General features: G+C 37.9%; 2 protein-coding genes across 2 annotated transcripts; both read left to right on the top strand.

The window, feature by feature from the left end:
• Nucleotides 1–10188: 10188 nt before the first annotated feature.
• Nucleotides 10189–16810, top strand: LOC116637373 (fibrinogen alpha chain-like). The gene is made up of 5 exons (XM_032412723.1): nt 10189–10316; nt 12390–12515; nt 13004–13187; nt 14548–14693; nt 15287–16810. Exons 1-5 carry the CDS (start codon nt 10263–10265, stop codon nt 16808–16810), a joined length of 2034 nt encoding a protein of 677 aa, XP_032268614.1. The 5' UTR covers nt 10189–10262.
• A 529-nt stretch (nt 16811–17339) lies between these two features.
• On the top strand, nt 17340–18351 carry LOC116637374 (fibrinogen alpha chain-like). Its single transcript, XM_032412724.1, has one exon. The coding sequence runs from the start codon at nt 17632–17634 to the stop codon at nt 18214–18216; it is 585 nt and encodes a 194-aa protein (XP_032268615.1). The 5' UTR covers nt 17340–17631; the 3' UTR covers nt 18217–18351.
• Nucleotides 18352–26116: the final 7765 nt, after the last annotated feature.

Genomic DNA, 26116 nt, shown 5'->3' with positions numbered 1-26116 from the left:
CCATTTTTGTTGGGATGTACAGCATCTCCTGTCAGGATATTGGCAATCATCTCCTTCCTGTCTTCCGTGTCGCCTTCAACCTTGCCTGCTCCCACCTTGTCATGCTTCAAACTACTTTTAAACTCAGAATGCATACAGTCTACCCTTTGTGAACTTATAAAATCCTCTGGGTGAGCAATTTGGTCATAGGTAAGAAGAGTTGTATTAATATTCTTAAAGTTTTGTTGTGATAACATCACTTCAGTGATTTATTCCAAGAAAATTATTTTTGAAAAAGAAAACAGCTATGTACAGAAATACATTATAGCCATATGTCTAGTAAGTGAAAAATTTAGAAAATATTTAACAGTGGAAGAATGGACAAACAAGATGATTTATTAGTACAATGGAATAGATGCAGTGGTTACATAATGAGTATAATATCTCTATATGAACATGGAAACATTTACAAAATCATAAGTGAAATTTTAAGATGAAAAACAATTCTACAATGATAATTATGTAAAAAAATTATGTATGCATATACATTTTGAACTAAATGCAATCTTGACATGCATACATTCTTTGTATACATTTATTCTCCCCAATAAATCTAATGTAAAATTTAATACTAAACCACAAAATAAATATAAAGAAATCCAAAAATTTCTGATTTTTCTCATGATCACTAGTCCGGTGCTTCTTCTAAAATATCAATTATAACATTTTTTCAAAAACATTTTGGAGCTCCCTGTTTTTATAAGTGTCCTGAATACGTATTTGGTCTGCATGTTGGATAATCCAGCGTTGATTGCTGGAGGGGGGCTGACTGGTAGAGAGGAGCTTCTAACTTTCTCTTTATATACCTCTGTATTGTTTTGTTTGCTATAATGCTATATTACATTTGAAGTTAATTTTAAAACCCAATGAGAGAAAAACAGATGAACTACACAATTCTATTTGTTCAGTTACTAATATTCAGTGATAAATATCAAAGGGCTACAGTTTAAGAAATAAAGCATGAGAAATACTTCTAGACCCAGTTGGATCATGTCTCCACAGATAAAATACAAATAGAAAAGATTATCTTGATAAACTTTTAAAAACCTACTTTTAAGTGAAACAAAGAGTTTGAGTCTTCATAGAGACAGATTATTTTTCTTCACAGCTCAAACCATAGATAACTTACTCAACCCTTTCCCAGATATAAAGAACTAAGGTCACTGCAAAATAGGAAGGCTAAGTGCAAAGCAGATGGGCATGGTCCCACAGTTTGAAAAACCTACCGAGGGAAGCTTCCAAAGAGGAGGGTCCTTGTATGGGGGTACTGACGCCATGACTTCAGGTCATGCAACTACAAGGCAGAGTTCTTTAATCAACAGGCTGGAGTAATCATTTACTGAACAAATATCAAGATTTTAAAATATACCCCTGAAGGGCTGTAGCTTTTTTTTCCAATTCCCTTTATGGTTAGTAGTTATAAAGATTATGTTTCAGATTTGTGGATGGGTTGCAATGAGTGAGAAATGGAGAATATAAGTATAGACAACACAGTTGAGAACATTACAAGAGCTAAAAATTTTTGACGTACTCTATCCAGTATAAACTAGCCAAGGTATTTGTGGTAGATATCTTTGGTTTATTCAGTTGATAAGAGTGAAAAACAAAGTACACACTTAACCCTGGAGAAAATATATCTCCCTGATGATTTCTTTTCTTTTCTTTTTAAAGATCTTATTTATTTGAGAGAGAGAAGGAGAGAAAGAGAGAGACAGCACAAGTGGGGAGGAGGGGAAGAGAGAGAGGGAGAAGCAGTCTCCCCGCTAAGCAGGGACACCTCCCCACCCCAACACAGGGCTCCATACTAGGACCCTGGGATCTTGACCTGAGCCAAAGGCAGATATTTAACCACCAACTGGCCCCCCAGGCACCCCTCCCTGATGATTTCTTATCATTTTGATGTAGCTCTAAAAGAGTGCAGGGAAAGAGTTAAAGATAGTAAGAGGAGAGGGCGCCTGGGTGGCTCAGTTGGTTAAGCGACTGCCTTCGGCTCAGGCCATGATCCTGGAGTCCCTGGATCGAGTCCCGCATCGGGCTCCCTGCTCAGCAGGGAGCCTGCTTCTCCCTCTGACCTTCCCCCATCTCATGTGCTCTCTCTCTCTGTCTCAAATAAATAAATAAAATCTTTAAAAAAAAAAAAAAGATAGTAAGAAGAGATAAAGTAGATGGATAAGAATAAGTTGTTGATAAAGAGACCAAGAATATGGAAAAGACTGTTTTATATATCTGTGTGTGTGTGTGTGTGTGTCCCTCAGAGACAGAGGTTGAGTTAATGGAAAACCTGGTAACACCATTTTCATTCACCTGTGCTGGGTCACTCTCTTGATTGATTGATTCTCTTTTATTCAAACTTCCTTTTCTTCCTTCTATCTCCTTAATAAACAATCATGCCAATAGATTTGATGTGTTTATTTGTATGCATTCTTATAAATCATGAATTGATATGTTTTGTTATGTATTTTTAAGTTATATAAAAGGCATTGTGTTATAAATCAGTGTTATCTGGCTGGTTCCTAAATTCTTTGTTACTGGTCTGTGTTAAGATAGGTAGAAAAATTGAGGATTAGCATGTAGAAACATTTTTTCCTATATTATCTTTGCTCAAATTATATTCACTGAAATGTAATTTTATGTCTTTGGAATCTAATAATAAATATTAGGGCCTACATTTGATTCATCCTTACTTTTTAAAATTTTATTTTTCTAGTAATTATTTTTATTTCATTTTATGATTTATAGGTCTGTAATTGTTTAGAAATTTAACAAAACTGGTTCTTTACCACAAATACTTTGAGAAACACTGCTAAGGTCTTCATTGTACTTATTACTTTTTTCATTCAACACTATGTTAAGATCGACCCACAATCTGAGTACATTATAACTTCCCTTGATTTTCTTTGGAATCCAAGGGTTATAAAGTGAATATTATTTTTTAAAAAAAGGAAATGAACTGGGCGCCTTGGTGGCTCAGTCGTTAAGCATCTGCCTTCAGCTCAGGTCATGATACCAGGGTCCTGGGATCGAGCCCCGCCATCGGGCTCCCTGCTCCGCGGGAAGCCTGCTTCTCCCTCTCCCACTCCCCCTGCTTGTGTTCCCTCTCTCACTGTGTCTCTCTCTGTCAAATAAATAAATGAAATCTTTTTTAAAAAAGTGAATATTACTTGGTTCCAAAGCTTGTGATTTTTAAAACTATTTTTAATTAACATCTAAATTTATTGCATTATGATCAGAGAACATAATCTTATATTGGTTCCTTTTTTTCTTTTTTTTTTTTAAGATTTTATTTTTAAGTGATCTCTACACCCAACGTGGGGCTTGAACTTACAACCCCAAGATCAAGAGTTCCAAGCTCTTCCAACTGAGCCAGCCAGGTGCCCCTTGATATTGGTTCTTTTTTTTTTTAAAGATTTTTTATTTATTCATTTGACAGAGAGAGACACAGCGAGAGAGGGAACACAAGCAGGGGGAGTGGGAGAGGGAGAAGCAGGCTTCCCCGCGGTGCAGGGAGCCCGATGTGGGGCTCGATCCCAGGACCCTGGGATCACGACCTGAGCCGAAGGCAGACGCTTAACGACTGAACCACCCAGGCGCCCCCGATATTTGTTCTTGAGAGGCAGATTTCACAAGATATTCTGGGACAGAGGAATTATCAGAGAATTAATCGATCCCATAAAAGTGCACATAAATCATAATCACTCTCCAACGATCTACATATCAGTAGACAATTAATATTTTTTCCCTTAAGAAGGAAAACAAAGAAACTAAAGATAGACAGTGATAAACACGAGCTTTGGTCCAAATGGCCCCGTAGCCATGGCCCCTTACAAGTACTGAGAGTAGGTTTGACCTTTGACTTGTGGAACACTCCTCGGCATCAGGTTTGAAAAACTTCTGGGAAAGCTGGCAGGCACAGTTTCAAGCTCTTGCTTATTTCAATTTAATTGGGAAATATCTGAAGGTACAAATGGAGATAAATTCTGGATCATGACATTTAATCAGGTTTACCACTGGGTCAAAAATGAGTTTCCCAAATCCAAAATCCAGTATTCTTTGCCCTAACTCCCATTTCCCAAGTCCTCACCCAGGTTTTCTTTTATTGGCAACTTCAAAAGCACAAAATGACCCTGGTAGATGGGAAACCTCCCTAAATAAATCTAAATATTGACTCCCCGTAAATAAACACAGGAGGCCAGATTCCACTCTATGATGAAAGTGGCCTCTTTCAAATCCTCAGGGGCAAATATTTAAAGTGTGACTTTAAAAAATCTGACCTAACTTTAAAAGACCTTGGACTGGTAATGTTTTCCTTCCTAATTTGCTCTCCTTACATCACAAAGCTGTGATAAGGGTCAAACGAGAGAACACATGAAATTGCTTCAGAAATAAAAACAAAAATAAATTGATTTTTTGCTGTTAAGACTGGCATTGCTGCATGGGATTTGAATCCAATGTCAGTTAAGTTTGGCAATATAATTTTAAAACTTTAATCATTTTTGTTTTTATTTTTTAATAACATTTTTATTATATATATATATATATATATATATGTATGTATTTTGCAGGAAAGTTATAAAGATACTCCAGAAGTTCCCTGTACTTGTCACCCAGTTTCCTCTCCTGCTAACACCTTATAACTACCATAGTTCATTTGTCAAGACCAAGAAAGCAACTCTAGTAGTTATTATTCCCTAATCAGCCCGCTTTATTCCCTTTCACCAGTGTTTACACCAATGTCTTTTCTCTGTTCCAAGATCCTATCCAGGATACAATATTACATTTAGTTGCCACATCTGCCTCAACTTTCATAACAATTTCTTAGTCTGTCCTTGTTTTTCAGGACACTGACAGCTGAGAGGCATATATTCTGGTATACTGGTCAAATATTTTGTAAAATGTCCTCCAACTGGGGTTTCTCTGCTGCTATTCTCAGCATTTTTGTTTGTTTGCTTATCTAAGAAAAATTTTACCCAAATGTGTTCTTTAAACTGCCTTGGTTTTATTATGGAATGGCCCATTTAAAATAGGTTCCAGGTGCGCCTGGATGGCTCAGTGGATTAAGTGTCTGACTGGGTTTCAGCTCAGGGTCTCGAAGTCAAGCCAGGATTCTGGCTCCATGCTCAATGGGGAGGGGGAGTCTGCTTGAGATTCTCGCCCTCTGCTCCTCCCCCACTTGCACCAGCTGTCTCTCTCTCTCTCAAAAAAAATAAATCTTAAAAAAAAGGTTCCAATAAAAATCACAAATAACTAAATTTATTTTGATTATTAAATTTACTCATACTTTTAATAAATTTCTTGCTGTGGAAAGTCTAAGTTACTTAAAAAATGCTATTTCCCCAAATCTTAATATATCATTATTAAATCTTAATAAATTAAAATCCCCAGATCTTAATATATCATTATTAAATTAAATACCAACTGATATACCTTGTTTGCTAATCTTTAATAGAACCACAGTGAAACCAGCAGAGAAGTGTGCCAGATTTAATGGATGGTATATGATGTTAAGGCATATGATTTTAGAATGAGTCCATGTTGTTGATATTAACACATAAATTGATTATTCATCTGTACAATGGTTTTACTTTTCAAAAATAACATTTATACTTTAAGGCATGTTCAAAACAAACAATTTGATAAATTTAGTAAAGCACATTATAAGAAAAGTTAATTTATCTTGAAAATGAATTATTATTATTATTATTATTTTTAAAGATTTTATTTATTTGACAGAGAGAGACACAGTGAGAGAGGGAACACAAGCAGGGGGAGTGGGAGAGGGAGAAGCAGGCTTCCTGCCGAGCAAGGAGCCCGATGTGGAGCCCGATGCGGGGCTCGATCCCAGGACCCTGGGATCATGACCCGAGGCAAAGGCAGACGCTTAACGACTGAGCCACCCAGGTGCCCCAAAAATGAATTATTTAATTGATGACACACTTAAAAAAATGACAAGAAGTAAAGCAATGGGAAAAACTCAAGGACCTCACTTTCACCCATTTTTCTCCCTCTCCCTCCCCCCTCCTTCCCTCCCTCTCTCTTTCTTCCTCCCTCTCTCTGTTTCTCTCACACATACTCACATGTCACACACACACATACTCAGAACTACTTAGTGGAAACTTGATTAAAAGTGCGGAAGTGGGGGCACCTGGCTGACTCAGTTAGTAGAGCATCCAACTCTTGATCTCAGGGCCATGAATTCAAGCCCCATGTTGCGCATTGAGCCTACTTTAAAAAAAGAAAAAAATTGCTTAAGCAGAAGACCATGAAAATAATGCATCAAGACAGAGAGAGAGAGAGAGAACTATCAATGTATTATTGGAATATTATAGAATTTGATTTTAAAATTACTAAAAAATGATTCCATTAAATGGTTATTAATTTGGAGACCATTCAATTATAACAAAGTAGATTTCTTTCCTGCATAGGTAGATTAAAGAGAAATGCAGTGTGACAGAAGCAAACAAGATCAAGAAAAGCTCTTTTTTCCCTTTCTCAGTTTTGTAAATCCAGTTCAGAATCATTTCTATATGTTTAAGGAAATTCCCATCTTTTCTCTGGAGCTATAACTTCCAGGGAAACCATCTGGAGCCATCAGGGTACTGATGAGTTCTGAAAGTAAAAGTCCTATTAGTTACTCTTACATACATCATCAACAACTCATTCACCTTTCACAGTAGACAGTTTGGTTAAAAACCAACTTTTGCAACACCCTTGAAATGCAGGAGACCAATAGAGAAAATCAGATACACAAAGCTAAGTAGCCTTGCCATTGTTTTCCAGTGACTCCTTTATAGATTAGTCTCTGCTGTAAAACCTGAGGCAGAGGCCCTGAAAGAGACCGTAAGTACCAGAATTGCCTAAATTCTCATAATTCAGGCATTTCAAATTTTAGAAATTAATTTTAGTACTTTCTAACTGTGCATTTAATACTGTTTTGATAAGATATGTCCTGTCAAAGCACCCTTATCTTCTTGTTATTAGGACAATAATAAAATTACAGATCCATATAGATCTATGCTAGAAGACATAGTGAATATTTTCCAGAAACATCTTGCATAATTACAGCTATAGAATTTCTATTCTTTTTACATACATTATATACCATTTCAGCCCTGCCAGATATTACGGCATAGCAAATATAGGAATCCCTGCAATTAGATAATTTTAATTTGTGGAATATTTTATTAATTTCAAAAGGACAAATAAATGAAACATCCCTCTCATTAGAGCTAAAAAAAAAATTAGGATTTGGTCATCTCTGGGAAAAATACAATACTCTACAGAGGTGTGGTTTAAGAAACTAGAAGTTTCTCAGACTTCCCCTCCCCCAATTTTTTTATTTGTCAAAATATCCTTATTGTCATGTGCTTTAAAAAACTGATACTCCCTGTATTATTTGTCACCTGTTCATCTGCATGGCTTCCTGGCTAAACAAAACCTGCTTCTCCATAGGTTATAATACAGCTTGTTCATGGGGGGGAGGGCCCAGCCTCGTGGGTGCTCTGTCCTGCAGGGTCGGGCCAAAAGAATGCCCCACAAACTTGTCTGGTTATGGAATTCGGGCACTGGAGAGGTAACATGGGAACTTTCAATTTTGTGGCACTGAGACGTTCTAGGAACAACAAAAGCGACCATTTCTGGGTCTCCTCATTGTGTATATCCAACATGCTATATAGGCCATATTATATAATCCTCACAAGAACCCTGCAAGATAAATATTGCCATTCCCATCTGACAGATAAGTAAACTCAGAGAATTGAGTTTGACTAAACCCATGTGACTTAGCTAGAATCCAGATCTCACTCTCTGCCAAGGCCATTATTTACACCGTTCTGTGTCGCCACTGTGACAGCCTTTCATTCTTCCAACAAACCCTTACTAATGTTCACTCTATGCCTGAGCTTGTACAAGGCAGTGCGCCTTGGCCTCACGAAGCTCAGTGTAGGGGGACATAAACAGATAACCTTCCAAATATACATTACCTTGTAGTGATAAAATAGAAAAACAAAACTAGGTTCATGGTATGACTGCTCTGTAGGTGCGCTGGCCAAAGAAGGCCTCTCTGAGGAGATACCATCTGAGAAAAGCCTTGGATGTGCAGATTTTTGAGGGAACCACGGAACGGCAGGGCTAAAGGCTAAAAGTGGGACCTTGGAAATGCCTCGATGTGGAACCAGAGCTGAGGCATTCAGTCAAATGAATGTTTTCTGTTCAAACTGTTTTCTGTTAACTTACTTTCAATTAGATTATGTTCAACTGAATCACCTGCAGCCCCCTAGATTGCTCTCTAGAAACATCTTCCATATACTGTGTTCACGTCCCAAAAGGAACAATTCTTGTGAGCAGACAAAATCATCTGAAGAGGTCAAGCCTCAAGTTTCTATCCATGCCTGGCATTTTGCCAGTTTAGTCACGGTCGACTGAGTATAACTCAACTCTCCATGGAATCACGGCCTTCCAGAACCTGGCTGGATTCTAGGGTTCCCTCCGAGTTTTGCAGCTGCAGCTAGAAATCCAAGAAAGCAACATCAGGAGTGAGCTTGATCAAAGAACCTTCCAGAGAGCAAGTAGTGAAGGAAGGTGCTGCCTTGTACCCAGGCTTTCATCCATTTATAGCAAGCTTCACATGCCTACAATGTGTGAGGAGGCAGCAGGTCGACTTTACAACTTTACACCCATGTTTTCTTGCTGAGTGAGGGCCCATGCCATTTGGGATCACATAAAGACCAGTAAAATGTGTCAGTTCTCCAGTTTGTGATCTAGTGAAGGAAATGGACAACATTCCTACAGTGATAAATGTCATGAGAGGTACATGGTCTAAAGGAGTATGGAAGAACAAGAGATGGCTTTTAATTGGAGAGATGGAATCAAGTATGATGTAAAGTGTCTAGCAAAGTGCCTGGCACTTAGCAAACACTCAATAAATATTAGCTATTACTATTATCAGAATAGACTTCACATACGAATCAGAATTTAAGGCAAGGTAGGTCTGTCAGGCAAATTATAAGATGCCCAGTTAATATGCATTTATGATAAAAATTTTTAGTATAAGTTATGTCCCAAACATTGCACGGGACATACTTACATTAAAATGTATTTGTTGTTTATCCGAAATTCAAATTTAACCGGGCATCCTGGTTTTTTGTTTGCTAGATCTGGCCAAGGAAAATTTTCATATGAAGATGAAGAGCAGGGAAAGTAAACTGGCATGTCCAAAGGCATAGACACAGGAAAGAAACGATATTTTTCATGGCACTTTATGTTCTCCAATAATTGTTAACACTCAATGAGTACTTACTATGTGGGAATCACCACTCTGAGGGCTTTACAAGGATTAACTCATTTATGCTTCATAAAAACATGTAGTTTGTCAAAAGCACAGAGTTGGGAAATGGTGTACCTAAGATTATGAACCTAAGATGCTTGGCTCCAGGGGCTACTGTCTTAACTATTTTGGATAGAGGAAAAGAATCTGTTCAAGGTAACGTATAGAAGGATTTCAGGGTCAGCCTATCACTACAGTCAATTTTTTAAAGATTTATTTCTATATTTAAGAGTTTATTTATTTATTTATTTATTTATTTATATAAGAAAGAGAGAGGGAGAGTGAGCAGGGGGTGGGGGGACAGAGAGAGAGGGAGAAGCAGACTCTCTCCACTCAGCCGGGAGCCAGAAGCAGGGCTCGATCCCAGGACCCTGAGCCCACGACTTGAGCCAAAATCAAGAGTCCACCACTCAACCTACTGAGCCACCCAGGCACCCCCACCACAGTCATTTCTTAAAAGTCCGATCATCCAACCATAATTCCTACATGAAGTGAACTATCATTTGCCAGATCTCTGTTTACAGTGGGCTGTTTCTAGCCTGCCTCAGCCCCTCTCCTCATTGTCTCAAGTACTCAAGCAGAGGTCTGTCTTCCTATGTTTCCTTTTGCCTTTCTAAAGTCATCCTGTTCCTGGAATGTGAGATCGTCCCAGAATTGCTGCTACCTTTGCAACAGCTTATCAAAAGCACACAAGCTTGGGGGAATTGAGCAAGAACTTCGGGGACACCAACCTTACAGAAGAAGCAAGGGTTGTAGAGCGCATATTGACTGTCTAAACAGGACAAAGATAATGATTAATCAAACCTCCTTGCAGATTTAAATGGGATGGGCACTAGGAGTGGAGGCAGTCTTCCTCTCTTTCAGCTGGGGTGCTCCTTAAGAGCCAGGTCCACCCTGAGAGATGTTTTCTGCGAAGATCTTTTGCCTGGTCCTGAGTGTGGTAGGCACAGTCTGGGTACGGTCGCCTTTATTTTCTCTTCTTGCTTTCTCTCTGGTGTTTATTCTGCAAAGAGCTTGCAGGTCTGAGAGACTTACCTACGTCCTCACACACTGCGAGCTTTATAAGCTCTACGCCATGGAGGCAAGATCCTAGATGAGCCTGACACCTCAAGAGTAAGGAGGAGACTTAGCTGGACTAAAGTATAGAAATTCACAGGGGAAGCTTCCGTGTCTGTAATTCAGCCTTACAACATCATTTGTTTATTTGTTTTATGGGAAGAAATCTTTGCCCTCTTTGTTCCAATAAAGCCTCGAGATAGTTCATGCTAGTTAACGGAACAAAGCATTCTTTTGCTAAGAATTTAAAAAATCTAATTATTAATTTATTGCTACTTGTCCATAATACGCAGAACAGTGGTTTAATGTAGTTTTCCTGAAAGGTTGTTTTTGTGTGTTTTTTTTTCCCAAGAAAAGCAAATTCGTTGTTTTAAAACATATTACATAGGATATTTTATTACATATTACATAGTTAGGAGAGATTAATTGAGAAGGCAATATTCTTTTTGGGAAGCAATCTTTTAAAATAATTACTAAATATCGCAATGATTTCTGAAGTTTGACTCCAGAGACCTGTAGAAAAGAAGAGGAACTTAATTCAACAGGCCTTTGAAACACTTAGATCTTATAAAAACATGACAAATATGTTTAAGAAACTCAGTTACTTCCTGGGCTATGAATTATTCCAATTTATTTCTTTCCCTTCACCACTCATAAAACCTACTACCAGAGCAAAAAAACTAAAGAGGGTTTCTAACTTAAATTTCTTTCTTATAGTAAACTTTAAGTAAAAAAAGTTTTATGGAAAATAAGACTAACATCATTTGCTAACGATATTTTGGATAATGCATAAGTTTTCAGTTATCTCTCCCTTATTGGCATAAATATTTAACTTTTGCCTGTTTTTATTGTTGTGCCATTTTATTCTGAAGTATGTTTGAATTTATAATTTTATTTCTTAAAGAAATTGTACTTGTTCTTTTAAATAAACTGTCCTTGATTGCTTTAATAATAATACTTATTATTATTATTAGGGTACTTCTTAAAAAATGAGATAGCAAATATTAGCTAATTATAAGAATAAACTATCCAAGGGAGCTGGCTCAGTCCATAAAGCATGTGAATCTTGATCTCAGGGTTGTGAGTCCGAGCCCCACACTGGGCATAGAGATTACTAAAAAAAAAAAAAAAAAGACTAAACTATCTGAGATTAAAATAGTCATAGCAAAATCTTTGTAAGTTAGTAGCACAAAATAAAAATAACTAAAACTTAAAATCCATCTTGATTTATGAGGCTATAAAGTCTTGCTGGAAGAATATTTCTATGTCCTATTTCACTTCATAGGTCACGATAGAAATCTTTCTAAAAATCTGTATTTCTAATTAGAAAGGTGTTCAAAAAAAGTTGTCAGTCATGGACCATTATTTTTGCTTTCAGTCTACTCTTTTGCATTGCAATTAAAAGGAAATTATTACGTGAGTGGGTAACCTAAAAAGCATTTCCCAGTCTGATCTGGCCACATTTGTGCCCTTGGTATGTACCTGCTCAAATTACGAATCCATCAGATCGAAGTAGAAAGTTGAAGGAGAGAGAAATTAAGCTGAGGTAGTGTAGGTTTTTTCCTACTGAAACAGAAATTATAAGGGAAAGAACTCTGAACTTCTCAATTACCTTTCTATCTCCAGACATTACTGAAAATGAAAAGGTAAATTTTAACTAATTTTGTTGATTCAAATAATTTTCCGTACATAATACATTTTCCATATTTAAAACTCCTAGCATTTATTAAATGCTTGTTTCACATCCAACAGTATTAAAAAATGTGTTTACCCTAACTCATTTAATTCGTACAACTCCATGAAATAGGTATTAGGATTTTCAGTGAAAATGTCAGAAAGCTTGCAGAGGCCCCAAAGCAGGTGCTCTTAATCTCTGGGAGAGCACCCCCTCCCCTTCCCTTGGGTTTGCAGGCACGCCAGTGTCATCTGCCTAACGTTGTTCTCTTTTGTGTGTTCGAATGAATCTCTAAAGACCACAGATACCAAGGAAGATGAATTTTTAGCCAAAGGAGGAGGTGTGCGTGGCCCCAGGATCGTGGAAAGACAGCAATCTGTCTGCAAGGAGACAGACTGGCCCTTCTGTGCTGATGAAGACTGGGTGAGTGGTGGGCAGAGGGAGTGGGAGAATCCTTCCCTGTGGTACTAGAATTGTACACAGGCTGACCCAGTAGGTCACAGAAAACTTTTCAGTTGGGAAATAATCTAATAACTCATTACATGCCAAATTCAAGAAGACAAATGGAAAGCAACCTCACCCTGAGAGCAGTATTTGAATTACCTCCCAAACTCTGGGTCATTAATGGGATTAACAGTGTGGATTTTAGTTTCATGTTCAGACAAATCCCAGGAACCTAAGTATTATGGCCTCAAGATTTTGTGGGGCCTAATTTATTATTAAGTGTACCCTCATTCCAGAATTTCTCTCTATGACCTCCGACTAGTCCTCTTAAACTACTTTTAAGTCAATAGATGATGTCAGCATATTGGGGGAGGGAGGGGCAAGGGGGGGGTCTGCATGGAAACCTTCAAAATTATACTGGATCTAAGATATAGACCCTTAATATAATTTTTCCTCTTCACTTGCAGAACTACAAATGCCCTTCTGGCTGCAGGATGAAAGGGTTAATTGATGAAGTCAATCAAGATTTTACAAACAGAATAAATAAGCTCAAAAATTCATTATTTGATTATCAGAAGAACAATAAGGACTCTGGTTCATTGACAGGGAATATAATGGAACTCGTGAGAGGGGATTTTGCCAGCACTAACAGTAAGCATCACATATTTGGAACATTGACTTTATAGCACACAACGACGCAACAACAAAGGCCCCAGATAAATATGCTGTCTCCTTATAGCAACTTCCAATTTCATTCCAAAGTACTTAAGATAGAAATGCATGCCTTCATGATATCCCTGAATTTTAAGGAGGGGCTTGCTTTTTATAAAAGTAACATTAAAAAGGTTAGCTTAGAATTGTTTAAAGTCACAAAGTAAGTCAGAATTTTGTATTGAAGACTAGAATTTAAATGTGTTCTTTTTTAAAGAGTATATACTGAAAAGAAGATGAGCATAACTTTTTGAGGAGATATTGTTTCTGTCTTACAGAGGAGGGAGGAAACTGAGGGATCAAGAGACTTACCCAAAGACACAAAGCTATCATGTGATGGAGCTGGGAGTCCAACTCCACCAAGCTGTTTATGTTTTGTTTTTTAATTTAAAATATAGAGCTATGTTCTACATTCTCATAGGACTATGACTAAGTCTCACTAGGACGAGGAGACATTAGATTTGCTCTGGGCATGGGAAGCAAATTTAGTGAGGCCCTAGTTCCTGAAGCCTTGCTTTGACTCTTTATATCTTTTTTTTTTTATGTTATGTTAATCACCATACATTACATCATTAGTTTTTGATGTAGTGTTCCATGATTCATTGTTTGCGTATAACGCCCAGTGCTCCATGCAATACGTGCCCTCTTTAATACCCATCACCCAGCTAACCCATCCCCCAGAACCCTCAGTTTGTTTCTCAGAGTCCGTAGTCTCTCATGGTTCGTCTTGAAATTGTTCCTAAGATTTTTTTTTTCCTTAGGTCAACAGGATCACTCACTTGCCATTACTGTTGCACTGTTGACTTTAAATTAGTTAAGTGTCTCCTAAAGATATAAAGAAGACTCTTGTTGACCTAAGGAAAAAAAAAATCTTAGGAACAATTTCAAATCTATAGGTAGGAGGGAAAACTTCTCAGTAAGAAAATCCAAGAATATATTTAAGTATGTTAGCATATTGTTAACATTATTTTTAAGTCCCTTGGTTAAGGATATGATGAAATAATTGAAATGTGATCAGATTTAATCTCCTAATTATACCTTTAAAATTCCAAAGACGTTTCTTCTGCATTTATTTGGATTACTAATTGCTAGTAGAGCATCTTAATTGACAACTATGGATGACTAAAGGACATGACATTGTTCAAATATCAAATGCCTAATAGATTTGGAACTGACAAATAAAATGTCCAAAGAACAAATTGTTATTAAAAGGGAAATGATATTTATAAATAGATTTCCTTCTTTTGCTGGCTATGATAAGAAAATCACTTAGCAGCTCCTTCACTCTCGCTTTTTTCAGATAATGATAATACATATAGCCAAGTGTCAGAAGATCTGAGAAGCAAAATTGAAATCCTGAGGCGCAAAGTCATAGAACAAGTACAGCAAATCCGCCTTTTACAGAAAAATGTCAGGGATCAGCTGGTAGATATGAAACGACTGGAGGTAAGTGAGTGTTTGGCTCTAAGACCAGATTTTTTTGTTTTCGAATAGCAGGGAAAAGGGAGGCAATAGTCATTCACTGAAGACCTACTATATGTAGAGCTAAGCGTTATATCCATTATCCACCTACAAAGTAGGTATTATTTCCCCCACTCTACAAATGAAGAAAAAAAGTTCAATGATATTAAGCAAATTTTCCAAGGATACATAGTAAATTTCAAGAGCAAATATTAAGTCCCTGCTTGTCTTGTTTCAAAGCTCTGACATCACCATGCCTCTGGATCTTCAATCTCAGTCTCACTAAGGGTCAATTCATCAGTGTTTCCTTTCAGAGGGAATAGCATCTTACTGATATGTTTTAAGACTAAGATGAATCCAAATAGCTCCTATTGCTTCTCCAGGCTAACCGTACAATACCTAACATCTCTTCCACTGAGAGTGTGACATAAACGAATAATAGAGTATTGATTGGTAGGTCTTCACCTTAAAGAAATGAATTCAGTTTCCAAAAAATAAATTAACTGCTTAGAACTGAATAGGCATAATTTCTTTATTTATATCAACCTCTTTTCTTTCCCTTTCTCCCCCTCTCTTAGGTGGACATTGATATTAAGATCCGATCTTGCCAAGGTTCATGCAATAGGGCTTTAGAACGTAGGACAGATCTAAAGTACTATGAAGATCAGCAGAAGCAACTTGAACAAGTTATTGCCAAAGACTTACTTCCACCTAAAGATAGGCAATACTTACCACGGCTGAAAATGACCACAACTGCAAATACGCTTCCTGGGGACTTCAAGAGCCAGCTTCAGAAGGCCCCTTCAGAGTGGAGGGCACTCATGGAAATGCAACAGATGAAAATGACATTAGAGGGGTCTGGTAAAGATGGAAATACCCGAGGAGACACTGCATCTCATGGAACAGGATCAGTGCCTGAAAGCCCCAGGAACCCCGGGAGCTTCACACCGGGAAGTTCTAGCACCTGGAACCCTGGGAGCACCGGGTCTGGCAGTGCCAGCTCTTGGAGCTCTGGGAACATCGGGCCTGGGAGCACTGGGCCTGGGAGCACTGTGCCTGGCAGTGACGGCACTTGGAGCTCTGGGAGCACCGGGACTGGCAGTACTGGCCCTTGGAGCCCTGAGCCTGGGAGCACTGTGCCTGGCAGTGACGGCACTTGGAGCTCTGGGAGCACAGGGACTGGCAGTACTGGCCCTTGGAGCTCTGGAAGTTCTGTGTCTAGCAGCAGCAGCTCTTGGAACTCTGGGAGCACGGGGACTGGCAGTACTGGCCCTTGGAGACCTGGAAGTTCTGAGTCTAGCAGCAGCAGCTCTTGGAGCTCTGGGAGCACGGGGACTGGCAGTACTGGCCCTTGGAGACCTGGAAGTTCTGAGTCTGGAAGCTTAGGGCATGGGAACACCAGGCCTACCAACCCAGAGTGGGGCAAATTTGAGGAGGTGTCAGGAAGTGTAACTCCAGGGACAAAGAAAGAGTACCACACAGGTAAACTGGTCACGTCTAAAGGAGATAAAGAGCTTCTTATTGGTAATGAGAAGGTCACCTCTGGAAGTGCCACCACCACTCGTCATTCATGCTCTAAAACAGTTACTAAGACTATTATAGGTCCTGATGGTCACAAAGAAACGACCAAAGAAGTGGTAAACTCCGAAGATGGTTCTGACTGTGGTGACTTACCCCATACTTTTGCTGGTAGCCTAGATGATCTCCGTTTTAGGCATCCTGATCTGGGGAGTTTCTTCGGCACTGCCTCAACTGGAAACACATTTCCTGGTGGGCTTTTACCCTCGCACAGAGAGTTTAACAGTAGGACCCATGCTGTGGGCTCAGAATCGGACATATTCACACACTCAAGGGTACCTGAGTTCCCTCTCGGTGGTAAAACTTCAAGTCACAGCAAACAATTTTCGAGCAGTAGTACAACTTACAACAGAGGAGACTCCACATATGAAGGCAAGAGCTATAAAGTGGCAGGTGAGGCCGGAATTGAAGAGGAACATGTAACCCTCAAAGGAGGATATACCACCAAAAGAGGCCATGATAAAGTTCGCTCTGCCAGAGGTATCCACACTTCTCCTTTGGGGAAGCCTTCCCTGACCCCCTAGACTAAGTTCACTATTCTTGCAATGCCTCCCCTAGCACCTTGAACTTCTTTCCTAGCCCTCTATTACACTTTATAGAAATTACACCCTTTGCTTGTTTGTGTTTGGGCACTAGACTGTAAGTTCCATGAGGGTGGGGACTTTGTCTCTCATGTTCATCTCTGTATTCCTAAATGCCTAGCAGTGCAGAGAATCATCACTCAATAAATACGTGTTAAATGAATGAATGAATCCCTCTGAAACTCGATTTTAAGTTTAACCAAATTCTTTCACCACTCAAAATGTGTGCTCTTGGAATTGTCACCCAATTTATTAATCACATTTTTAGTGTGTGTCTCAGTTGACATTGAGATCAGGTTAAAAACAAGTTATATTACCACTAAATGATACTTAGATATCTTTGCTGGTTACTTGCTGTTATCAGTACATGCAAGTAAAATTTCAAATCCATTGAGGAAAATCCCCTCTGCAATTTGTGGGTATAAATGCCACTCACTTGCGTAAGTTTCATCCCAGTGTAAGTGCACTCTTTCCTCATGGAGGGAGGGAAGGAAGGAAGGTAGGATGGAAGGAAAGAAGGAAAAGGAAGCCAGTATCTGCCTTCGTTTAATCTGGGCCATGCCTATCTTTGTAAAGTTAAATGAGAATAACTTCTTCCAACCAGCTTAATTTTTTTTTTAGACTGTGATGATGTCCTCCAAACACATCCTTCAGGTACCCAAAGTGGTATTTTCAATATCAAGCTACCGGGATCCAGTAAGATTTTTTCTGTTTATTGTGATCAAGAGACCAGTTTGGGAGGATGGCTTTTGATCCAGCAAAGAATGGATGGATCACTGAATTTTAACCGGACCTGGCAAGACTACAAGAAGGGTTTCGGCAGCCTGGATGACAAGGGGGAAGGAGAATTCTGGCTAGGCAATGAATACCTCCACTTACTAACCCTGAGGGGCTCTGTCCTTCGGGTTGAATTAGAGGACTGGGCTGGAAACCAGGCTTATGCAGAATATCACTTGAGGGTAGGTTCTGAGGCAGAAGGTTATACCCTGCAGGTCTCTTCCTATGAGGGCACAGCAGGTGATGCTCTGATTGAGGGTTCTGCAGAGGAAGGAACAGAGTATACTTCTCACGCGGGCATGCAGTTCAGCACCTATGACAGGGATGCAGACCAGTGGGAAGAGAACTGCGCAGAAGTCTACGGCGGAGGCTGGTGGTACAACAGCTGCCAAGCGGCCAATCTCAATGGCGTCTACTATCCCGGGGGCTCTTATGATCCAAGGAACAACAGTCCTTATGAGATTGAGAACGGAGTGGTCTGGGTCCCCTTCAGGGGTGCAGATTATTCCCTCAGGACTGTTCGCATGAAAATCAGACCCCTGGTGACCCAAGAGGAGTGGAAGGGAGAGTAATCTGTTTTCTTTGTTTAGTGAAGTGGAGAAAAAAGATGAGGAAGATAAAGGAGTTAAGATTCTTTACAATCTACTAAGAAATTTACAGGTGCTATTTTATTATTCTTTGTACTGTATCTAAATGTAACTGAGACATATTACTGCTTTAAAGAATAAAGTTATGTGAGTTTTTTTTATCTTGAAAGTAGCTCTGTGGGTTTTCAAATTTCTATAAGGTTACACCAAGGAACATTCAGTACATCAGGAAGAAGGAATCTGATGGATGTTCCTTCTATAACCCTTACGGGTCTTGTTTTGAGCACTTCTCTCCCCATACCACTCAGTCATAAGGCCATTGTACAGTAAAAAAGTTATTTCACCCATTTTGTTTGAATGAGTTGAAGCCAATATATATATTTTTAAAAGATTTTATTTATTTATTTGACAGAGAGAGAGACAGCAAGAGAGGGAACACAAGCAGGGGGAGTGGGAGAGGGAGAAGCAGGCTTCCCGCTGAGCAGGGAGCCAGATGCGGGGCTCGATCCCAGGACCCTGGGATCATGACCTGAGCCGAAGGCAGACCCTTAACGACTGAGCCACCCAGGTGCCCCTGAAGCCAATATTTTAAGTTACAAATCACTGAATAGAAACAATGGCTGGCCTTCATGGAGGAACTTAGCAAATTATGAAGTACGTTCATCTCTTCTGTTAGCAGCAAATCCAAGAAGGCAGGAGAAGCACTCTTTCCTAATAGAAATAGAAATCTGTTCTTTAAGCTTTTCAGTGAAGACCATAATGCACACTTAATTTTTTCCCCAGAGTCAAACAAATTTCTTTCAAAAACACATGGCATGAGAAAATGCATTTAAAATCCTTTCAATATTTTCAAGTATTCAAAAAACACTACTACTATATATTGAATTCATAAATTCAATATATTTACATGGTCAGTATTTTATCTGATGTATGTTGCTTCTTTGATCTTGGAAGCCTTGGCTCTGGCCCCCAATTTTTGACTCATATTTCTTGCTGGTGAGAACTACCTGCTATTTACGCTTGAAAATGTATTAAAATATTCCAAGCTCCTGGTACATTGCTCTCATTTGTGTAGTCTTTACTCCTGTTTAACTGCATCCTTTATCCTAGTAAAGAAAGAAAGAGGGAAAGAAAGAAGGAAGCAAGCAGGCAGTTTAGGATAGGGGCCAGATCCGGGGGAGCAGACAGAAGATGGACACAAGGGCTTGCAAATGAGTTACATAGGAAGCCCCAGCATTCTTGCATTTCCTTATGTGCAATTGAAAATCCTTGATAGGTTTGCCTAGGTGGCTCAGTCGGTTAAGCATCTGTCTTTGGCTCAGGTCATGATCCCAGGGTCCCTGCTCAGCTGGGAGCCTGCTTCTCCCTCTGCCTCTGCTGCTCCCTCCTGCTTGTGCTCTCACTCTCTCCCTCTCTGACAAATAAATAAATAAATAATTTTTTTAAAAAATCCTTGATACAAATACACCTCCAAATCTTTGAATAATTGAATAAGAACTTCTTCAGAATTAAAAGAAGTTTCATTTATTTCAGACCTGGGAGTTCCATGTTATCTCTATGCCTGCCCCATTTGCACTCACACATATATGCCTCCACAGAATTTGAGTTGGGAGTAGGAAGTATTTTATTTTCCAGTGTCGCACTATTATGGACAGAGTCGGGTCCCCAAATGAAAGTGAGTCTGAATGTGAAAGGCCATTCATTTCCTATTTATTTTGAAGGCTTTGAGTTTCTTGGCAAAGAATGGGTAACCTCTTTTCATTTAATAAACAAAAGCCAATATTAACAGGATCATGATCATTGGAGATACAGTTTAGTTTTGAGAAAAGACACCAAACATCTCTTTTTTTCCCATTTTACCTTTAACCTGTTGCTCTATTTCCCTTATCCCTGAAATTAAATATTAATTTAGCTTCTCTGACTCTCATTCACGATGGAAGCCCACTTTAACTTGATTTTCACTTGGTTACTAGTTTCTCTTGAAATTTCTCTTTTTAAAGTCAACAAGAACTTCATAGTTCTAAACTTAACGTCCTGCATTCAGGCCTCCTCCTGCTTGACTTCTTTTAAAATCTGCTGCTTTGGTCCCCACCCTACCTCTTCAATCTGCATTTTTCTCTTGGTTTTTGATAGACCATTCTCATTTGTCTCACCTTTCTTGGTCTTTTTAACTGGCAGTTCCTTCTTAAACCACTCCTTAACTGTAGGAGTTTCTCATTACAGTAACATTAATACTCATTTTTATAAGTTGGGATGAGGTTGGATGCATGTGCCATAAAAAAGACAGAAACTTATTTCTTGTTTACAAAAAAGTCTATGGTAATATGTCCTCTCCGTGTCTTCAGGAAGCCAGCATCCTAGTAAAAGTCTTTCATCTTCGAATTTACCTCATGTCTTATCAAACACCATGTCCTGTGGCAATCTGGAAAATAGAGGAAAGACAGAAGGGAAATGGCGTATCTTCTCTCTTTTAAGGTACTTTCTGAAATGTTGCAGATAGCACTTTTACTTATGTGTCATCAGCCACAGCTTAGTCCACATGGACATACCTGGCTTCGGGAGAGGCCCTGACACCTTAACAATACAAGGTTAATACAAAGTTATCCTAATTAAAATGAGGATTCTGTTAATAAGGAGAAGCAGAATGCATGTTGAGGTAGGCAATTAGCAGTCTGAACCAGAACATCCTTTCTCACTCTATAAGTTACCTTTTAAAAGATTAAGCAATCATGTCTTTCTCCTGCTTAAGGCGTATCTTGACATTGAATTAAAACTTCCTAGCTTTGCACATAAGCTCTTTCACAAACTGGTCCCTTTCCAACGTCTACAGTCATTCACTGCATCTGGATTGCACTGAATTTCGCACTAGTATCAGAATACCAGATCCTTTAATGAGTCTGTGCCTTTACATGTACGGCCTAGAAGCGTCCCCTTCATCCTTGAGGATGCCGCTCCGTAGTGTTCCTTCTGTGAACCCTTCCCTAATGCCCACCGTAGAACCAGGAATTTTTCTCTGGGCCCTCAAAGTTCTTGTTTCTATCCCCAAAATAACAGTAGATCCCTATCTCTAACATATTTATTTATGTCATTAGGTGTCCTCCTTCTGGCCAGAGCTCAGTTACATAGTGTTTTCTGCCCTTCATAAGAATATCTCACCTACCCCGGGATTCTACAGATAGGTTTTAAAAGTTTCTTCAAATATTTTTTTTTTTTCTTTTACATTTAAATATTTAATTAACCTAGAATTTATTTTAACATGTTATGGAGACGGTCTACTTTTATTTTCTTGTGGATGAATAGCCAGTTATGCTGGGATCCGCTATTAAAGTATTCTTTGCCAGTGGAATCAAAATGCCAATTTTGTTGAATAAGACAAATCTATACATATGCTCTCTCCTGTGCTTATATCACTTTGCTCATCTTTAAAGTGTAGCTTTTCAGTGAAGTATTCTCCCTCTTACCCTCCACTTTTTTTCTAAGCCAAAAAAATTTTCCTTTCAGTTTTTACTTCTTTTGTTTGTTCTAGGGGTTTTGGAAAGGTCTTTCTTAATTTTGAATTAGTTACTTTTTTAGAGGTTTAGAGTGAGTCATCTTTCTTTTTTCTACAACCCTGACCTCATGTGGAATGAGTGAGTCATCTTTTAACTATTAATTTCCAAGTATTTCATTAGATAATGTCTTTTTTTTTTACTTATTTCATGCTTTTGGAAGTTAATTCTACCTTGTCAAATATTAATATTGTCATCACTCCCAATTTCTTTTTCTTTGCGTTTACCTACATCTTTACATGTCACTTTGTTTAGAAGCCTTTCCTGAAATAATAGATAAATTCTGAAACACATTTTTATTTTTAATTTACTTTTTGTTTTATTGTAGTTTCTCCTTTCTTTAACTCTTTTCCTGTGGTTCTTTCACCTTTAAACTGTACTTCTTAATGTAGAAGATGTTCTTATAAATAATGAACTTTTTAAAAACCACTTTATTTTATATTTACCTTTAAAATTTTTTTGTTTCTTCTTTCCTTAACTGCTGCTGACTACCTCATGATGCTTTTCTCCATCTAATGCCATGCCCTCTTACTCTGCAAGCTTTATTTAGGTTAGACATTTCAACATAACCCCTCGTTGAATGAACGAATAGGTAAATGAAGGCGTAAATGGACATGAACCTGAAAGTTTTGCCATGAAAGCACATGGCTTTTAAATATTTCTGCCAGGGAGAAAAATGATGAATTGGGGATTTAGATCCTAAGTAAGGAATAGAATAAATGTCCAACTGCACTTTAATTTGACATCGAGATGGATGGGTCTTCATCATTTAGCCCATAGCTGTTGATGCTGTCCTTCAGCATGGTACTTGAAGAAAACATGAAGAAACTTAATTAACTGCTCTTTTCTTAACTGAAATTACTATATTTTATTTCTACCACTTCACACAAGGTCTGGCACAAAGTGATGACCCAATAAAATGCTTGTGAATTAAGGAATCTAAGTGTTAAGTAGAACTTTAAAGGTCATCCAGTTCAACCTCCTCCTACTAAATGCATAAATCCCTTCTATATCTGTTGATGTCATAGTCAATTTTTATTAAAAGAGATTATTCACATTTTGATTCATGTGTTCTGTTTACATATTTGCTTTCAGTTTCTGGAAACCCTTTAGAATAAAGAATTATTTCCAGGAAAAATTATTAGAATATTTTGATCAATGATTACTAGAGTTTCTTTAATAAAGGTGAGAACATTTTATAGGTTGATCTTTCTAGTGAGAAAGTAGCAGCTTAAGAAGGTTAAATAATGTGATGATAAGGAGCACATCTGGGGATGAAGCTCACAACTTCTTATATTCTTATAGGCTCAAGCCCCGTAAGTTCCACACATCATTTATTATGAGTTCTAGGATGATGATACCATAGTTTTAGATAAATGTGAAAGTACAGTTGACCCTTGAACAACACAGGTTTGGACTGAGCAGATCCACTTATATGCAGATCTTTTACAGTACTGTAAATGTATTTTCTTTTTGTTATGATTTTCTTAGTAATATTTTCTTTAGCTTCCTTTATTATAATAATACAGCATATAACACATCTAACATACTAAATATAAGCTAATTGTTTATGTTACAGTTGGTTGGCAGTAGGCTATTAGTCATTTTTTGGGGAGTCAAAAGTTAAACTTGGATTTTCTACTGTGTGGGGGTCTGGACTCCTAACCCCTGCATTGTTCAAAGAGTCAACTGTATTACCCATACCATTTAATTTTAATTATTTCCCAGTGTTATTGTTGACCTAATTACATTCTGTCATGGGTTCTCCTTATAACCAATAAAACACACTTCCAATTTAGTTAGCAGACCTTAGGGATGTAGCTGATGAATCAGAACAAGACCCATCCAGGGAGCTTCACTAACCTCAAATCGTATCTAGAAAAGTCTGAAAGAATAAGTACATGCAGAATGCAAAAATCATAAACTAAATATTTTTTATGCCTGAGTAAAGTAGTATAACATTTACTATTTGCTGAAACAGCTTGAGAAGTAGCAACATTCAGATTTTGGTAGCTATGAGTATTATAAAACTTGCCTGTAAGTAACAAAATCTGCACAGAAACCACTTTGGGGTTATCACATTTTATCTATTCATATGGTTTTTTTATTGTTGTTCATACGTTTATTAATTCATCTATATTCTCTTTTTAACTGAATTTCAAGTACTTTGTAAATCTCATTTACGGAGAAAAGTCCTTAATTAATTGGGGGTGGGGATGGCAAGGGCCTTAAACATCATAGAAGGGAGTAGTATGGTGGGGAATTTGCACCTGGGGAGGAGAGATTCAAATTAATTCTTATACAAAAGCAGGACATTATGTCCTCCATTTCCACATAGTAAAAGCAACTCTTCAAAACCATGGAGGCAAGAAAATTTAAGATAACATTCCAGGTTTGAGCTGAGAAATAGTTACTAAACGATGGTCAGCCTATTCTTCACCTCATTGCTGAAGGTGGCTATGTGCTGGTTGCAACATAGCACTCTGAAAAATATTTGCTAAATCCACCTTTGATTCTGCCTACAATAGGTCTGTGACCTCAAGGTTAGAGGCCTACATAAGCTCTTACAACACTGCTTAAAAGTATCTCCTTTTGAGAGATAAAGCAAATGTAGCAAACAATTGGTGAATCTAGGTGAAGGACATAGAGGTATTCATTAAACTCTTCTGGCAATTTCTCTGTAAGACTGGAACTTTTCAAAATAAAAAAATTGTTGGAGAAATGAATATAATTCAGTCAAAAAAAACAAAAAACTTATCGCCTATTGGTCACAGCTTGGCTGGGAAGAGAGACAGGGTGTAGTGGTTAATATTGGTTCTAGTCAAGACTGTTTGTAAGCATATGACTCTTTGAGTCTAATCACTTAGGAAATAAAATATTTGAATAAATAGAGGGTAATATCATGTTCCTGATTGCTATCCTATGTACATAAAGAATGGTTAAGAATTCATATAAAAGATGATTTATGCTAATAGAAAAGTAGCACTAGCGAAAGGACATGAAAAGTAGCTCTCAAAAGAAGATAGACCAATGGTCATTAAACATTTTAAAAATCTCTTACTTGCACTAGTAATTAAGCTATGAAAATTAAAGCAGTTGTCAAAATTTTAATTACAACATTCAGCATTAGTGAGGGAGAAGAAAAATAAAAACAAACACCTGTAATTCTGTCTGCCAAAGTAAATTGATACCGTTTTTCTGGAGAGTTACTTGGCAATATATATATTTTAAAAACCTCCAGAACACCAACCCCTTTCTTTCCTCCAGATACTCGGCTTCTAAAAATTTATTGTAGAAAAAGTAGATAACACTATATATTATATATAATACAGATTATATATATATATATATATATATATATATATATAAAGTTATGTAGAAGGATGCTAACTTCAGTATTATCTTTATTAGAAAAAGGTCAGAAATATCTAAATTTTAAGTGACAGGGACTTGCTAAAAATTAGAGTACATTCACGTGATGGAAAATTATATGGTCATTAAAAAGAATACTATAGAAAATAACATTAAAGAAGAATATTAAGTAACATGGAAACATTTCCATGACACAATGTGAAAAATTCAAGTGCTAACACATGTACAGAATCACAAGAAAAACATAAACGAGGATGGTAGCTGCTCTCCTGTTAAGGTTGAAATTATAAGCAGTTCTACTTTCCTATATTTCCCAAAATGTCTGCAAATAATGTGTACTAATTTAATTACTTAAAACCACAATTAATGTTGTTAAAACAAACAGAAATTATTCCATTTGCTAGTTTAGCTGTAATTATGCACCAACACATTGCGCCTTAGAGCTGAGTTGAGGAACAGTGGAAGCTCAAGGAGGGAGCATCAAGCCACGTGCCCCAGTAACGGGAGGGATGGAATTCAGAAATCAATTTCAGCTCAATGGACAAATGATAGGTAACATTTTTAAGTTGTTTTTACACTGAAAAACACTAAAAGTACAACCTTGAGAATCACATAAGGTGAGAGACAACAGAGTAGAAATAATGTTTCCAGTTTTTGAGGCCGTGTTGTTTAAACCCAAGTTAAGTGTTAAACATAGGAGGTGGTCGCCTATGAAATCACAGTCATTTCAAAGATGACAACTTGCCCTAAATGTTGCCTCATGGTCACCATTTGAGTGAAAGAAAGCCTGGATGAGAACGATGGGAGTCTCAGGCTAATGTAAATGTACCTTGTATCAGTCATTCTAAAATCTAACCTCTAGTAGCTGGTGAATCAGAACAAGACCCATCCAGGGAACTTCACTAACCTCAGATCGGATCAGAGTCTCTTGGGGACATCTATTTATAAATGCAGATTCTGAGGCT

This window comes from Phoca vitulina, unplaced genomic scaffold (assembly GCF_004348235.1).
Source record: "Phoca vitulina isolate PV1807 unplaced genomic scaffold, GSC_HSeal_1.0 scaffold14, whole genome shotgun sequence".
Classification (NCBI taxonomy): domain Eukaryota; kingdom Metazoa; phylum Chordata; class Mammalia; order Carnivora; family Phocidae; genus Phoca; species Phoca vitulina.
Note: the sequence above shows the minus strand (reverse complement) of the source record. Positions and strands in the feature narration are given on the sequence as shown.

Coding starts and splice junctions, on each gene's coding strand:
- LOC116637373 (XM_032412723.1), top strand. CDS start 10,263: ATGTTTTCTGCGAAGATCTTTTGCCTGGTCCTGAGTGTGGTAGGCACA. Junction 12,516..13,003: donor TCTGTGCTGATGAAGACTGG/GTGAGTGGTGGG, acceptor CTTCACTTGCAG/AACTACAAATGCCCTTCTGG. Junction 13,188..14,547: donor GGATTTTGCCAGCACTAACA/GTAAGCATCACA, acceptor CGCTTTTTTCAG/ATAATGATAATACATATAGC.
- LOC116637374 (XM_032412724.1), top strand. CDS start 17,632: ATGGATGGATCACTGAATTTTAACCGGACCTGGCAAGACTACAAGAAG.